This window comes from Juglans regia, chromosome 2 (genome assembly GCF_001411555.2).
Source record: "Juglans regia cultivar Chandler chromosome 2, Walnut 2.0, whole genome shotgun sequence".
NCBI classification, from domain to species: domain Eukaryota; kingdom Viridiplantae; phylum Streptophyta; class Magnoliopsida; order Fagales; family Juglandaceae; genus Juglans; species Juglans regia.
The window spans coordinates 33,042,586-33,059,148 of record NC_049902.1 but is presented as its reverse complement, the minus strand read 5'-3'; the positions used below and the strand labels follow the sequence as shown (position 1 = coordinate 33,059,148).

At 35.5% G+C, this 16,563-nt stretch overlaps 4 protein-coding genes across 4 annotated transcripts; 1 reads left to right on the top strand and 3 right to left on the bottom strand.

Annotated features, from left to right (window-relative positions):
- The first annotated feature begins 1,240 nt into the window (after positions 1-1,240).
- Positions 1,241-5,966, top strand: LOC109011623 (vesicle-associated protein 1-1-like). The gene is made up of 7 exons (XM_018992909.2): positions 1,241-1,610; positions 1,733-1,803; positions 2,156-2,237; positions 2,325-2,440; positions 2,528-2,692; positions 4,075-4,152; positions 5,529-5,966. The coding sequence occupies exons 1-7, from the start codon at positions 1,559-1,561 to the stop codon at positions 5,640-5,642; spliced, it is 678 nt and encodes a 225-aa protein (XP_018848454.1). The 5' UTR covers positions 1,241-1,558; the 3' UTR covers positions 5,643-5,966.
- Positions 5,967-6,126: 160 nt separating this feature from the next.
- On the bottom strand, positions 6,127-8,044 carry LOC109010653. The gene is made up of 7 exons (XM_018991553.1): positions 7,868-8,044; positions 7,634-7,717; positions 7,396-7,569; positions 7,146-7,304; positions 6,993-7,046; positions 6,732-6,872; positions 6,127-6,591 (listed from the first exon to the last, which is right to left on the bottom strand). Exons 1-7 carry the CDS (start codon positions 8,030-8,032, stop codon positions 6,184-6,186), a joined length of 1,185 nt encoding a protein of 394 aa, XP_018847098.1. The 5' UTR covers positions 8,033-8,044; the 3' UTR covers positions 6,127-6,183.
- Positions 8,045-9,685: 1,641 nt separating this feature from the next.
- On the bottom strand, positions 9,686-10,730 carry LOC109010641. Its single transcript, XM_018991540.2, has 3 exons — positions 10,586-10,730; positions 10,212-10,287; positions 9,686-9,973 (listed from the first exon to the last, which is right to left on the bottom strand). The coding sequence occupies exons 1-3, from the start codon at positions 10,640-10,642 to the stop codon at positions 9,792-9,794; spliced, it is 315 nt and encodes a 104-aa protein (XP_018847085.1). The 5' UTR covers positions 10,643-10,730; the 3' UTR covers positions 9,686-9,791.
- Positions 10,731-12,946: 2,216 nt separating this feature from the next.
- LOC109011615 (leukocyte receptor cluster member 1) lies at positions 12,947-15,043 on the bottom strand. Its single transcript, XM_018992899.2, has 2 exons — positions 14,283-15,043; positions 12,947-13,319 (listed from the first exon to the last, which is right to left on the bottom strand). Exons 1-2 carry the CDS (start codon positions 14,945-14,947, stop codon positions 13,313-13,315), a joined length of 672 nt encoding a protein of 223 aa, XP_018848444.1. The 5' UTR covers positions 14,948-15,043; the 3' UTR covers positions 12,947-13,312.
- Between the last annotated feature and the right edge of the window lie 1,520 nt (positions 15,044-16,563).

The following is a 16,563-nucleotide window of genomic DNA, read 5'->3' as shown; positions in this document are numbered from 1 at the left end:
AAGTTTGTGATGAACAGAGTTTACGAGTTCTATTCAAGTAAGGGTATAAACGTGGCTAGACTGTATCTTGGGCTACTTACCCAGGTTGATGGTTGGCAACGATGGTGCAGTGATTTTATAGATAATAATATGTGATACAATTTATTGACTCTAAAAATGTGTTAGGTTTCTGCTATAAAAAATGGGTTAAGTTTAAATTCAGATAATTGAAATAACATGGTCGAAATTATCAAGCATGACGGACTTAACTTGTTGAGAGCTGCTACAGCCTACAGGGAAGCCTGTTGCACTGCACGAAACACACGAATTTGCCGAAGTGGATAAGTAAGGGAAAAGCAAAATAAAAAATAAAACAAAATAATAAAAAGTCAAGTTTTTTATACTTTTTACTTTTCTCTTTCCTATGTATCGCTCTCATTCTCCCACCCAGCTTAGCATTACTGTAAACCAATACCATGGTTGTCCACGAAACAACATTCCTTTCAGGCATTTGGTCAAACAAAGGTCTGTGCTTCGACCAAGAGGGAAAATTTGACGTATATATTAAGAGAATGTTGGCGAGAAAGGTGTTAGGCCGATCAGAGCTTGCATGCAGCACTTGATTGGTTGAAGAATACAAGGGATTTGAGGACTCAACGAGCCAAGCAGCACTTGATTAGCTCCGAATAGGTGATAGAATCGGCTTAGATGCCGTGTCGTTGAATGGTGTCTATGGCCTTCATGGCTCTTGGGAGGTCTCGCTGATAGCAGAAGTTGGTGAACTCGTCAAATAGAGAGAAGGAGCCTGCAGACACATCCCAAGACCTAATGAATGGTTTCAACAAATGAACCATTTGAGTCTTATCTTAGTTAAAGAGAGCACGGAAATAAGGGAGAGGGAGAGAGTTTTTTTTTTTTTTTTCCTTAAAATCTTTAAAACTTCAACTTTTAATGGTGCAAGATTGTCGTTCTATAGATTTCAACTTTTAATGGTGCAAGATTGTCGTTCTATACCACAAAAAAGCGTAAGAGGGTAAAAGAAGGGAAAAATTGAAGTACCTGAAAGGTCTGATGCAAATGTGGGTGTGAAAAATGCGGCTGATGTTCGTGGGTAAGGAATGAGGATGATCTGAAAATACATGAGGTTCTATTTTTTAGAAGGATAAATTGGACATTTCATGTGTTTTATAGGTGTCGTGCCTTTCGTATTTTATAAGCGTCGTGCGATATATAATATTCCTAACTTGTTAAGGATGGCATTCTTAAAATTTACCGAAAATAAAAAAAAGGTGGTTCCTTTCATGCTTGCTTGCATCTTCACACTTCTCTCCGTCTCTCTATGTCTGTGTCTCCGTCTCTCTCTCTATCTCTCCGCCAATCTTGTTTTCAGTAAAGATTCTTCCAACAACAAAGAGCTCCACAGATTCACCTGATACCTTCCTCTGGATTCTACCGGATCATCGTCCGCCCCTTCGGTTTTTCCAAGATCAACTCTTTTTTCTCGGCTAGAAGCCCCTATAATACAAAAGAGAAAATCTATAGGCTAGATTTCATATTCACCAAGACCGTTGTTTTCGAGATGAGCACAGGGGAGCTCCTCGGCATCGAACCTCTCGAACTCGAGTTCCCTTGTGAGTTATCGCCATATTCCTCTCACGGATCTTTTTTTTTTTTTTTTTTGGATTTCCACGGTCTGCGTTTGTTTGAGTTGTTTGAGTTGTTTCTGTTTTCATTGTTCTTGTTGTTTCCTTAGTTGAATTGAAGAAGCAGATCTCGTGTCCGCTTCAACTGTCAAATAAGACCGATAATTATGTAGCTTTCAAGGTAATCTTTTCATTGTTTTTCGTCGTTTCAGATTTTTCTTTCCTTGTTATATGCATTAGTATGTTCGGTATTTTTTGTCGTAAGATGTTCTACGTTCTGTAACTTCTGTTTGATTGCTGAGGAAATGGAGGTAAATGGGCGTGGTTGAATGTGAATTGTGATTTTCATTGTTTGGGACTAGAGAAAACAACCAAATCCATGTAATTAAGTATAAACATGACTCATTTTTGGCTTAGTTGAGGTCTGTTGTTGTTTCGTAACTGAAAACCAGATAGAAGGCATAGCATTCAAATCTGGAATTAAAAAAGTGGATTTCGATGATCTTTTTCTTATGTGAATTGGTCAAGGTCAGGTGAAAACAACAAATCCGAAGAAGTATTCTGTTCGTCCGAACACTGGAATTATCTTGCCACGGTCCACATGTGATATTATAGGTGCCTATACTGACCATTTTGTTTGATTTGTGTTTGTTGGCATTTGGTAATTATTTAATTATTTGTAAATGTGTGGTCTTCATTCAGTTACCATGCAAGCTCAGAAGGAGGCTCCTCCTGATATGCAATGCAAGGACAAGTTTCTGCTTCAGAGTGCAAGAGCAAAGGATAGTGCGACTGCAAAGGATATCACCCCAGAAATGGTAAGAATCTAGCGCACTGTTATGGATTCTTATGAGTTAGTGAGGTTTGTGTTGAATTCTGTTGCTTATGATAGTGGGGTTCTTTAGTTCAATAAGGGGGCTGGACATACAGTCGAGGAGTGCAAATTGAGAGTCATATATGTTTCTCCACCCCAGCCACCTTCTCCGGTACCAGAAGGGTCAGAAGAAGGATCTTCACCAAGGGGTTCTGTTTCAGAGAATGGAAATGCGAATGACTCTGAGTTCACTAATGTGAGTATTTAAGTAGTTTTTAATGATTTGTTGTTGTACTATAACGTTATTATCTATTGCATGGGAAAACTGGTTGCATTGCAATTCATTGAGCTGCTTGAACCGCAAGAGAAATCTACAGAGATAACCAAGGAAAAAGAATCTTGTCTCTTGAGTGTTTGTCCATGAGTTCTTGCGTGTGTTACTTAACTATCAGGTGGCTTTCTCTTTTTGTGTTGTTTTAAAAGATCATAATGTTTGATTTGCAGGGTATTATCTCTTTTACTCCAACTGTTTTCTAGATTTTCGTTTAACTATTTTTGTACCAAACAAGAGCTATGTACTGTTTTGTTAGCTAGATTTATTACAGAATTATTTGCTTTGATTTTAAGGAAATAGGATATACTAAAAAGAATATATGACTTAATTCATTAATATGCTCAGAATAAAACGCAGTCATATTTCCTGTGTACTTGGACAACGCCTATTAGTATTTACTGACTCAATAAAATTATATTTTATCCATCAAAAAAATAAATAAATTGCAATCATATAAGGTATTGTAACTTCATACATTATGGCAGCATTGCTAACCTTTTCTATTTTCTACAATGAAGATCCTAGGGAAAAAAGTTTGCCATTGTTTTCTAAAATCCTTTTCATTGTTGCCAATTACTTTGATCCTCATCCACCAACAAGATGACAAGAGAGTTCCTTATGCAAGAGACTTCATTGGTGTCTTGATGATTGTTTGTAATTAGGCAGCATTTGAATATTAGTCATTTCTTCCTTCGCGCGTGTATTCTTTGAACAGGTATGCAAGACAAGCGGAAAGAAAACCTGTTGGTTTGGTTTGGAATCAACTTACCAAGGAACAAATGACTAGTGTCTTTTGTTTGCTAGGTTCCCTCGCCTGTTGTTCCGCCTGCCTTTTTACATTATCCAAATTTGATGGGGATTTTTATCATGGACTCTAGCTTTTGTGTAATATTTACTCCTAGGATAGTTAGCAATGGTTCCTGCTTTTTGACTGCAACAAAGATCAACCAGGTGCCTCCCATCAATATCAACATCACATCTTAAGAGAGCTGGTGATTGCTTTTATAGGGGCTTTAATTCCATCATTTCTTGCAAGTCATAATGGAATAACCTGCTGAAAACTTAGGAAAGCAACCAATATTTGAAAAGTATAATTTCTGACAAGGCATTTTTGTTTTCTTATGAGACTACCTGTTTCTATCTCTTCCCTTCTCCTTAATAGATTTCCTTCCAATGTGGAAAAGTACAATGTATGGTTGCATGTTCATTTTGTGTACTTTGTAGGCTTGATATTCATCTTCATGTGCTTACTACATATTGAAAGGCTATTTATTTGCAGTTGATGACACTGGTAATAATTGCAGGCTACAGCTTTTATTTCAAAATTGACCGAGGAAAAGAACAATGCAATTAAACAAAATAACAAGCTTCGTCAGGAACTGGTGAGTAATGATCACTGGAAGTTCTTCTTGATAAAATTACGACCACTTTTTTATGAGGGCCCTATCCGCCTCTCCCGGGGGGGGGGGGGGTTTACATGTAATTTTTCTTCAGTCTATAATGAAGAGTTCACGATTTAATTTGAGAAAATATGATTAATCATTCTTACGTAAGTTACATTGTTATCAAGTTACATGGTTTGTCCAAGTGCTTGCTATGAGAGTATGAGAGTTGACCTGTTGATATCTTTTCTACAGCTGAAAATGAATGACTGCTATTTGTTTATAAGTGAAGGTTCCCTTCAAAACCTGTATGTGTCAGCTGTATGAATACCTTGGATGATGTCATGAACTTATTTTGTTAAGTACTGTCTGAATTGGTTTCCGATTTTTGCTCTGTTGATTTATATAGACAAACCCAAAACAAGTAGATGCATTAGACACTCTGTTTTGGTTTAAAAGTACTAGGCACCATCATAAAGACTTCAATGTAATTGTATTAAGTTGAAACTGCTATTTTCTTCATTGTGAGGGTGTATTGGTTTGTCATCATGGATCAGGGGACGTGGGAAAGTGTAGTCAATATATTTGTTTACTTAGGGGAGGAAAAATCTGTGGTGCACTGGTGATTATACAAGCCCTTGCCAGTTTTGAGTATGTCAATATATTCCCTTCAATGCATGATGTGTGAGCCACGATAAGTGACTACATATGAACTTATTGACTTTCACAAGATAAGAGATGGGGCATGATTATATGTATGTGGCTTTCATAGGAATTTCTACTATATTTATACGTGTGGGATACACACTTTGTGAGCAGCAGGAGCGTTGCTATTGGAAAGCTATATAGTCACTCACCGCAGGGGTTGGTGTGGGTGTGCATATAATGCATGCCAGCATAGCTTATGCCTTTTCTTATGTGTTCAATGAAAAAATGTGTAAGAGAAACTTAGAGGAAGAGCAGCAGAAGGATAGATCATAGGGTGTCCCTTAGCTATCCTTTTTGCATTAATTGGGAAATTTATTAACTTTTTGAAAAATCTAAGGTTGATTAACTAATGCTTGCCGGTCATCTCTTTTATAGTGTTTTCCCCTTTTGCATATGTACTAGTTTTTTTTTTTTCCCTGTTTTTGCAATTTAGAATCTTAGATGGGTAGGAACTATGTCTTGCTGCAAAGGTATAGAACCTGTTGCTTTAGTAATCTCTTTTTGCATCTGCGTTTATGTCATTCTATTCAAAAAGCTGATTTCTAAGTTAAAATAACATATGAGTTTCTGTAAAGTTTCTTGTTGCATCCAATATGGGTATTTCTCTTGTACTACTGTGAACTTTGAGCTGTGGGGATCTCTTATCTCACAATGACTATAATATGTAGGAACTACTGAGGCGTGAAGGCTATAAAAATCGTGCTACTGGTGTCTCCTTCCTGTTTGTCATCTTTATTGGATTGCTTGGCATAATTTTGGGGTATCTCATGAAGAAGACATAAGCTTGTCGTTGTGAAAGATATTTTGCATATATTGACCGCAATTTCCCCCGTCTTCCTGATCAACTTGAACGATGATGAAAGGGAAAAGAAAGTAACACGCCACCCTGTACACTTTTTTTGGTTGTTAGCAGTAAACTTGTTAGGTGCGGTGCAGTCATGGTTCAGGTCATGATCCTAACTGCCTGATTATCAAAGTATTGTTCGGAAACTCAATTATTTTAGTTTATCTTTATAACATGCATTATTTTATGTTTCAACTTGAGAGAGATGCCGTGTCCTGGACTTTCTGATAATGGTACTTGTGGTGACTCGAGTAATGCTATACATCACATTCTTATTCTATTTTGATCATACTAAGTAGTATGTAGCACATTCATCACTATTAGATGATAAAAAAACATGCAATAAATGATCATTTAATGGTGATAAATGTGCTATATTATACTTAATGAGATGAAAGTTGGATGGTAGTATGGTGTATAGAATTTTCCAGGAGACTTTATTAGTATGCATGATCAAAATGAACCGGAACCTGAATCAATCAAGCTCCTTTGATTCCACCCGGACCGTCGTATAAAATCATCCGTCCCCAGTTGTCGTTCATATATCCGCGATCCATAATATTATAAAACTTTGGATCCGATGCATATAGAATTGTATCATCTGGGTTCACATATAGTGATCTCGAATTCGGATATGAAATAGCAATACCACGACTATGTGCATATCTTGAGTCTCCATTGGGTTGAGGAAGAATGCCGGTACCCATATGTGGACTTGGTTGGTCAGGTGGACTGTAAACTTCTCCACCCCAATCTGCTTGGTTTCCAACATTATATAAACTTCCAAACATTGCTGCTGGCCACATTCCAACGTATGTGTACAGATTATCATGAAATTGTAGCGACCATATATATTCCGTTGAATTCGGCCCCGTGCTTATATATTGCTAGCATTGTTTAAACAAGGGCAAAAAAATAAAGCAAAAGTCAGTCATGTACGTGTGGAAGTATATCATGTTGCAGTAAAGCTGATGAACATTCTGCATGCTGCTGCAGTTGCATATATCAGTTTTTATTTATATTTTACCTTACTGATCTGCAATCTTATGGCATATTGGTGTCCTCCTACAACTGAAGTATGACTGATTGGCCAACCGAGAGGTATCCGAGGACTGTTTTGTACATATCCTGGACATCCTTGATTATAACACTGCATTTTTTTATCCACCTGATCGATAGAGTTTCAAGTCATGATGGACGTACATGAGAAATCATTTGATCTTTTAGTATTAAAATATAAAAATAAATATTTTATGATCAATATATAATATGATGTACTAAAACTTACCACAACATGAGCAAACAACCGAGTTTTGGTATCTTTGAATAACAATGGATACACCTAAAAGAACTCACCTTGAATGTTAGTGTACGTCTTATACTGTGATCATGCAGAAGATCATACAAAAATATTAAAAAAATAAGAAGATTAACTCTATACCATGAATCCTGCTTTTATGCTATCACCACCATTTGAAATTTTCAAGCGGAATGAGCTAAACTGGGTTCCATTAACACCTTTGGGGTTATATAATCCGAAGTAGGATTCAGTTCCCTCCAACATCGTATTTGGATCAGGTTTTGTTTGAAGTACTGCATACTGATAATTATAACTAAACCATTAATATTTCAATTGAATCGCTACAACCATGCATGGAAAAATCAACAAATAGAAAAATAATAATGCCTACATGATGTCCGGGCTCTTCCTCTAGATTTGAGGGAAATAATTCTGAATGTAATTCATCTTTACCAGTTCTCTTAATCGGAACTGTTCCATAAGGACAACCTCCATCTTTTAATCCAATATTCAATGGTAATTTTGCTGTACTCCGCAATCCTTGCATAAATAATTTCCGTTTTGTCTGCATAAATAATATAAGTAATTCAGAATATTTATATATATAATGCAAATACTATTAAAATTACCTGAAAAGTAGTATTCTTCCAAAGTGGATGACTAAAACCAGGCTGTGTGTAGAAATCAACACAGTCGTATATGTCTCCACCTTCCTATATATCAATGTCAATGCAAATCAATTTACAGTACCATATATAAAGTCATCAGTGATCAGTGAATGCTAAATGGAAATATATATATCAACAAGATGATCACACTAATTGATCGGGTCGAAAAGCAGTAATTATATTTAGAAATCTCACATGGATGCTTTTAACTGCAGACTTCTCAAGACTTGTGAGTTGCTGCTTGAATCTCGCTTCTTCTTCTCTCGATAATCCCCAGTTCGCAGCAACCTCGTTATGGCCAAGCAAGAGAAACCATATGAACGAGAGTAACATGAGGAGTTGGACTACCCTTGAAGCCATGTCTGAGGGAGAGATGATCATATGCGACATCTACGTAGAATATTTTGTTTGTTTGAGAAGGCTTTATTATATAGAGGGGAATAATTAATAATGTATTTATTACTGTTTCAGTATTTATAAGGAAATTATACTAAAATCAAATAAGAATAATGAAACATTAATTGAGATCTTCTCTAGCTCTCCAAAAGAAGTTGCCCTGACATAATTTAGCCTTTAATTGGAGAGGATCTTTAGTTTTATTTACAGATTTTTTTACAATTACCAAATAATAGTGAAATAAAGAAATGAGAAAAGATACTTACAACCGTGAATTGCGTAATCGCCGCGTAATCACTTTGAAAAAAATGAATAAAACATGGGACCCACATGAAAAAAATTAATTTTTTAATAGTAGACCCCACTCTTTTCTAAAGCGATTACGCGGCGGTTACGCACTTCACGATTGTAAGTAGAATTACTCATTTCCGATTTTCAAAATTAATATGGAAAAAAGACAAAATATTTAACAGATGCCCTTAGACTCTCGAGTTTTGATATATAGTTTGAGAAAATAAATAATTAAATGAAAATCATCTCCATAGAATATATATATATATATATATTTACAAAAATTGACGATCGAGTTCAAGCTATTAAGAAGTCGATATAAAAGATTTCACTACAGCATTATTAATGCTAGTTTAGGAGATTGAGAGATCATGCCAATTTCTAGTTACCTATTTTTTTTTAACAAAAAACAAAATAATTTTGCAAGTTTTACCAAAGTAGATGGAATATATATATAAATTAATTAAGATCCCAGAAAATATATAAATAAATAAAAGATAAAATAAGTTCGAAATATATCTATCAAATATAGATGAAAACCCCGGATAATGGATATTATTTAGGTATCGCTTTTCTATTTACATGTAGAGCAATGCTACGTACAGTCCTCAAATAGAGATTACATTGCAAGTCTAGTTAATTTTATCTTTAAATTTTTTTAAAATTACAATAATATCCTTATTAAAATGGTACTTTTTTTCCATTTAATGAAGGGCTTGCACATGCAGTCCCCATTATAAAATTTCTCTTACATATATTAACATTCAAGATGAATTATTTCTTTTAGGTAAATCCATTATTAATATTAAATATTGATGACAAAACGCAATTGTTTAATTACGCATGTCGTTGTGAGATTTGGCAAATCATATTCTATAGTTGGTTTTTACTTAGTTCGACGTAACAAATTAAACAACATTTATTTTATTTTATTTATCTATTTTTGCTAATAGAAAAAGTAATCTTACATGATGGTACATTCTAACAAATGAATAGAACCGCTTTAAGTGGCTTCCACTTAGTAAAAAATGGGTGGGAGTTAAACTTTTTGCTCTAAATCTTGCTTTTTTTATTTTCTCAAGTGTTGCTTTTGTTTGTTTTGGAATGATTGTTAGGGACTCCCATCCCATTAAATCTTGTATCTTTGTAATTACTTAGTTAATCTATGTTATACTTACCTTAAAAAAAAAAAAAAAAAAAAAAACAGAGAGTTTTAACAACCAACGTCTTGGATATATGGAACTCATTTCTCAGATACCTCTAGATTGGCCCATAAACAATATATCAATCTTTGGTGAACGCCAATTTGCCATAAACTTGCGGATCATTAAGGTAAACAAAACCGATGATGTTATGCACAATGTTCATCAGAATTTGGAACAGAATTTATCAATATTGAGGGATTGATTTGACACACTTGACACTTTCACGATCAATTGGCCAAGTGGTTGCCAAAACAAGTTCCTCTGAAAGGTTTGAGTAAGTAGGTTAATGGACGAAGTTCTTTGTTCATCTTGCTCTTAGGAGCACCTGGTTTTGCTTTCCACTGAAATCCGAACTCTGCTTTCATGGTTACTCGTCGATTTTGCACATCCACAGTACATTCTTCCAATCCTGTTCAGGGTAACTCAAAAATTTAACTCCTTAGCTCGCTATAAATTGCCTCTGAGAATGGGTTCTATATGCCAAAGCTTTCAATATTTTTGTTATGTTTGAAAATGAAGACCCCGGATTTCTCTCTCTCTTTTTTTGTGCAGGTGTTTATAAAATGAGTAAATGTTTTACAGAACAACTGTTGTTTTTTGCGTATGAATTCTTGTACCGGACATGTGACAAATAAAGACTTTCTCACCAGTCATCTTTGAAGCAACTTGGGAGACTCTCTGCCGACAACGATCACATCCCATGTTTGCAGTCATCACTATAACCTGAAACTAAAGACCGAACATCTCAAATGAGGAAACGATGAACACAGGTATTGAAGAGCCGCACGGAAATCAGAACCGTTCAACAACCAAAAGACTTACATGAGGATCATGTCATAACGTAATCCTGTCTAAAACATGCACATGACCAAAATGAGTTTTGTTTCCGTTGGTTTACAACACGGGAGAGATTAAGGAAAACCGGGCAATCAATCTCAGAATTCATACGACTATAGATGCAACATGACAGAATTTTCTTCATGAATTCAGTCGTAGAAGAAAAGAGGATAAGAAAACCTACCGATGGGGGTGTCAGATTCTCGGCGTATAGGAGAGACCTCTCTCTCAGCATTGGCATTGTAAATTTGTAGCACTGCGGGAGAGCTCTGCTGGTGATGATGAGCTTTGGTCTTCTTCTCTCTTTCGAGCTAAAACAGCTAGCTAGGTCGTCTCTATGACATATTCGTATACACACGCATATAATATAAATATATATATATATATGTATGTATATGAAACACACAACACATACACATTCACGAAACCTCCAATTTGGGAAAATAAATTTTCAAATTTGCGACCATCAACATCAACTTTGCAAACCTCACTTTATAAGGGGTTGGTTGTAAGATTAGGCATGTTGATGCCACCCAATTAAGCAAAGCAGGCTAGCTGCTGTTGCAACCAAATGTGGTTGTGGGTTTCATGTTCTAATATTAAACCTTTTTATTTTATATTGGAGTGAAGATAAGATCGGAATCAAAGAGCATGCAGTCAATATTAAAGAAATTTGGTAATCTAACTTATCTCACAGCAAAAGCGGGTATGGACAAGATGATTCTATAATTCTTGTACGAATAAAGTATAAAACAGCAGTTGAAGTTTTGTTCCGCGACTTTTTGTCCTTTTCACTTGCCACTTGGGACTAGTAATAGGGATTATAAACCGATTCAACTGCCGACAACAATGCCGTATGTGTCCAATCTATCTGAACCTCAAGACTTTCGTTACCTGAAGTCACCATTAGCCGCCAGCGGAATAGGTCAACAATTCAACAACCCTATAGCGTGCAGGACATTGTAGCGTAAAGCCTTTTTTTAAATAAATGTAAAACAAAACAAAACCATAAAAAAAAAAAAAAAAAGAAGAAGAAAATGTATGCTTGTTTCATTCAGCTTCATTGGCTTGTTAACACTAGCAAGCTACAGTAATCAGAAGTCCAACTCTTGCCTTATAAAAATGGCTAAGTACATGAAACGCAGATTTTGTAGACGCAAAGATGAAGGGGATTGGCGAGAGGATCTAACAAATATTTTACTCTTCAAACAATTATTCTCCTATGATTTTCGAAATTACATAATTGCAGGATCATAAGGATGGATTGTACTGACCGTTAGATATGTGAGTAATATTATATACAATCGAATTATATAAATATTATTTTTAAAAAAATGAGATCTATAATTAAAATTTTTTATACAAATTTTAAATTTACTTATTTTTTTTAAATAAATATACGACGTTTGCTTATTCTGTAACTATAATCATCATTTCTCACATTTAAATATCAGTACAGATTTTAGTTTCAAAAACTAGGGTGATGCTACACCCACCGAGGGGAGTCACCGGCCCACCTACAGTTTCCAGTCCAATTTTTTTTTTTTTTCAAATATTTTTTTAAACCCCTTGAAACATTTTAAAAAATACTCAAACTCATTAAAAAATACTTTGTTTGTTAAAAAAGAGTTGGTGGATTTTATGATTCCTCGGAAATCTCATTTCCCTTCAAACTATCCCACCTCCCATTCTTCTCAATTGCGTCATCGCCCCTGCCTACGTCATCGCCCACTCGTCATATGCAACTCTCAGTTTCTCAAGCTGTCGCCCATTGTCCCACTCTGCTGCCCATATCTCAGGTCAAAAAATGGAGCACGGTGGAGGTGATGGAACCAGCCAAATCACCATCCACTTGGGGCAGAAACAATTGATATCCACCCCCTTGGACTGGCAAGCTGTTTCTTAAACTGCTCCATCTGAGGCACGGAGATGGGGTATCGGAGTGGCCTAGAGTGGATATGGTGATCGATAAGAGTAAAAGAATTCCTTTAGCATGATATCATTCCACATTAGCATCGTAGGAATTGCCTGGCCAATGCGATCACAGCCGTTAGACTTAAGCATTCCAGTATCACCCTAGACTGCCAAGAACTCTGGCATCGAATCGACCTTCCTATAGTCCTAACCCGTGCTCAGATTCAAGAATCAGATCCCCCAGTGGCCAATATGTGAGACACAGAGAGAGAAGAAAACTGGAGTTTTGAAATTTTAAGAAAAGGAACTGACATTGGACAAGTTTGGAGGGTAAGATAAAAATTTTATATTTTATTTTAAAGTTTAAAATATTATATTTTAATATTATTATTATTTTAAAATTTGAAAAAGATATATTGAAATTTGAAAAAGTTAAATTGTTTATTATATTTTATATAGAAATTTAAAAAAAGTGTAATGATCAGATGAAATGAAATGATACGAGGATTTTATGTTTTATCTTGTACCCCAAACCAGTGTGCACTCCGGGTTCTTCAAGAACTCGATGAGAAGCTGAAGCGGAACTCTGTAGGTCCTCAAGTCATTTTCTAGTTCATATAAGGGAACAAGATGAAAAAAAATTACAATTAACATTCAATTTTATTCTCTGAAACATAATTTCCTGGGTCAATGCATTATGTACAAAAGAGTCATTCTTTCCAAGTAACTACGATACTTTTTACTCGACCAAATTCAAGCACGAGCAAGGGAAACTTCCTCCAGACTTCGACTGCAAATGAAATGCAGCCGTACTTCATATGAAAATTGAGATTCTCGGGTAGAATATAAATGGAAATGAGTCGCCAGGGTGCAATAAATTTTCTCAATCCCAAAGCTTACAACGACCCAAATCTTGATAGATGAACATAAGTTACAAAACATGATGACCCATAGACAACTCATGTAAATTGCAGAAAATCATGCTCACTTGGCATGATCACCCCCTGCACAATAACAAATATGTCACATTAGCAAGTATTCTGAGATGGGTGTTAGAGATTGAATGTTAGCCACTAGATGTGATACATTTACAATAACAATAGTTCTGCAAATCTGAGGCACCACAACAAGCGGTATCAATTTGTGAGCTTTTCTTGTGTTCTTTGTTTTGTTTTGATAAGTAAGAAGAATTTATTAATCCACATAATTAGGCATAGCCAAGGCATTTGTGATTTCTTTCGTAAGATCTCTTTGTGAATCAAGCATTTATAAAAAAAAGTAAAAAAAACAAACGCAACAATTACCAAGCACGGTCAGATTGGATGACCCTTTACCTTGGAAAAGGCAAACAGATGCAACGCCCTATTGCTGGTGATACTGCTTCAAACGAGTCCACAAATGGAGTCCGCGAAGAGTAAGATGAATATGTAGTTATTCTAATTCCTTGTTTTTCCACCAATTTTTTCCTCTGCTATCCTAATTCATCCCCACTCTGCCAACGCATTAAAAATCTTTCACTATTTGTTTACTAGAAATGAGCTGACTGCAAACCATCTGAAGGTGAATTTTTTTCAGTAATACACTCAACTAGAGTAATTTCTTGAGTATGGTATAGTAGCATTGGTGTGTTTCGGCAGTCGATAATCCTATTCTTAGAGTCTGGAATTGCTGTACTCGCACCAAAACTTATTAGGTGCCTAATCCCACTACTCAGATGTGAGTACCACCATATCCATTAGCGTCATAATTGCTAACGCGATGTACCATTTGGGCCATAGCCATATCAAATACGAATTTGTTAAATAAAACAATCCTTCTTTCCCATTCATATATCAATTCGATTTTTATAATTCAAGAAAACATAAGGAAAATACGTATTAGCCCCAAAAACTCCAAAAAAGTCCGATGATATCTACACAAAATATGACTACAACAGTGAAAGTAGAACAAGAATGCTGGAAGCTCACCTCCTGGAAAACCCTCTATCCTTAGAGCCAGCTCCATCTCTTCGATTCTTCTCCAACACTAAGGCCCGTTCCCTCTCCTTCTCCCGCTTTTCTCTTTTCAACCGCTCCTTCCTTAATTCCTCCAACGTCTTCTTCCCACTTTTCTTTCCCTCTTCCTCCACTCCTCTCGCCGATCCATTATCCCTACCACTCTCGCCATTCTCATTACTGCTCCGCCTTTCTAGGTACCAGGGTAACTTGACTCCTTTCCCCGCTAACCCGTACCCTAACCTATACTTCTCATCCTCCGGACCCACAACCTTGGGCGCGGCCTCCTCTCTCTTCATCTTCTTCTGCTTCTTCTTAAACCCATCTTCTTCATTACCTCCCTCGTTCTCTAAACCCTTAATAGGGTCGAAGATCTTAATCCCCTCGAAGAGGTTAATATGGCCAGTCTTAGGCTCCAGTTCATCGGGCTCTGCAGATCGGGTCACCGGATCCAAGTTGCGGGCAGCGCGGAGGCGCTCGAGGCGAAACTCGGAATCGCGCCTCCTAGATTGCTCGCGCTTCAGCTGCTCCTCTTTGGCCGCGGCTTCCTCGTCCTGGCGAACTTTCTCTCGGTTTTCATAATTGTACACATTCCACCGCTTCTGCGGTAGAATATTGAGACCTCCATGGCCTCCCATAACAACTCAATTTCTTCAGATGATTTGTACGCAAAATCTTTGGGACTGTTCGGAGTGAATTGGGAATTGGAGATTTGTGAATCGGTATAAATACTTATTTATTATTCTGATAATCACCTTCTTTCTCCCGTTGGATGATGCGTGGCAACCTCGTCATTTCACATGTTATCTGATGTGGGCTGGGCTCTCAGAAATGGGCTTGGTATATGTGTATTTTATGATTGTGGACGGAATGTAAGTCCATTAACTATCAAATAAAGCTTTGAATTTCGTTTTGGAGATGGTTGTTATTTAGATATTAAAATAATATTTTTTTAAAGAAATGATATTTACAGTCATGAGTATATAAATACTGTGTAGTTATTTTAAAAGAAATAATAAATATGAGATTTATATGAAAAGAAATTAATTTTTTAATAGTAAACTTTATTCTTTTTCAAAGCAACTGTACGGCACTGCACATTTCATAATTATACGTAACATTACTCTCTTTTTTATCATTAAGATAAAATATTTTGATACTGTTATACATCGACGTAAAACTATCATTTTTTAACTATTTTATTCACAAGTCGTTGCGAAAGAAACACTATCCACACTATTTATACGAAAATATTTTATTTGTAAGAGATTTGATTCGTAAACTTTTTTTTACAGGCTATAATATCATACTACAGAGTGATTTGAATTTAAAGATGAGTTGAAATGAATTGAGATGGTTTGTAAATAGTAGAATAAAAATTAAATTATTTATTATATTTTATGTAAAAGTTTAAAAAAATTATTTTAAGATTTAAAAAAGATGAATTTTTTATTAAATTTTATATAAGAATTTAAAAAAATTAAAATGATAATATAAGATGAATTGAGATAAATTTTGAATTTAAACGAGCCCGTGCTGCAAAGGCTGTCCTCCACACCGGCTTACGAAATAAAATTTTTTCTTTTTAATGATTTTATTTACAAACCGATCGATAGGCCGGAAGATACACTCTTGCAAGATATTTTATTTTTAAACTTTTCCAACAATAATTCATATATATATGATCATGCCCAAGTTAAAAATATACAGATAATTCATTGTTTCAGTATTTTGAAAGTTCAAATATTTATTCAAATCAGAATTCTGTAAATATTCATTCCTTCGATATATATAGTGGAACTTCAAACTTTTGTTCAAGTCTAAACTCAAATAAATAAAGAGATATTATATGTATATATGCAGAGAAATTCTGATCATACAAACTCGATCGATCGCAGAAAATTGGTAGAAGAACAAGTTAAAGCTAGTAGTTAAGCTACAGTATTAGTCTCTCTTGGTATACGATCGATGATGTGTACGTACATGATATTATAATCTATTGCATTGAATATATATTGATATTCAGATACCCATCAACGTACAAAACAAATCGATTAAAGCCAAGCATTATAAGTACGTTAGCAATCATAATTAAATAAATCACATTTAGGTTAGGTTTGCACTGATCATCATCCACCATCTAACTAATTATAGGTGGAGACGCCTCCTGCCAACGGAATCTTCTCGTCAACTTCAATTCTTGATCCATAAAACAACAACAAGAACGCGTATTCAACGATATTAATCTATGCAT

Excerpts from the sequence above, each read along its gene's own strand:
- LOC109011623 (XM_018992909.2), top strand. The coding sequence starts at position 1,559 with ATGAGCACAGGGGAGCTCCTCGGCATCGAACCTCTCGAACTCGAGTTC. Across the intron at positions 1,611-1,732 it reads TCTCGAACTCGAGTTCCCTT|TTGAATTGAAGAAGCAGATC; the intron begins GTGAGTTATCGC and ends TTGTTTCCTTAG. Across the intron at positions 2,238-2,324 it reads GTCCACATGTGATATTATAG|TTACCATGCAAGCTCAGAAG; the intron begins GTGCCTATACTG and ends GTCTTCATTCAG.
- LOC109010653 (XM_018991553.1), bottom strand. The coding sequence starts at position 8,032 with ATGGCTTCAAGGGTAGTCCAACTCCTCATGTTACTCTCGTTCATATGG. Across the intron at positions 7,305-7,395 it reads AGGAAGAGCCCGGACATCAT|TATGCAGTACTTCAAACAAA; the intron begins GTAGGCATTATT and ends TATAATTATCAG. Across the intron at positions 7,047-7,145 it reads GCATAAAAGCAGGATTCATG|GTGTATCCATTGTTATTCAA; the intron begins GTATAGAGTTAA and ends GAGTTCTTTTAG.
- LOC109010641 (XM_018991540.2), bottom strand. The coding sequence starts at position 10,642 with ATGCCAATGCTGAGAGAGAGGTCTCTCCTATACGCCGAGAATCTGACA. Across the intron at positions 10,288-10,585 it reads AGAATCTGACACCCCCATCG|GTTATAGTGATGACTGCAAA; the intron begins GTAGGTTTTCTT and ends CTTTAGTTTCAG. Across the intron at positions 9,974-10,211 it reads AGTTGCTTCAAAGATGACTG|GATTGGAAGAATGTACTGTG; the intron begins GTGAGAAAGTCT and ends TACCCTGAACAG.
- LOC109011615 (XM_018992899.2), bottom strand. The coding sequence starts at position 14,947 with ATGGGAGGCCATGGAGGTCTCAATATTCTACCGCAGAAGCGGTGGAAT.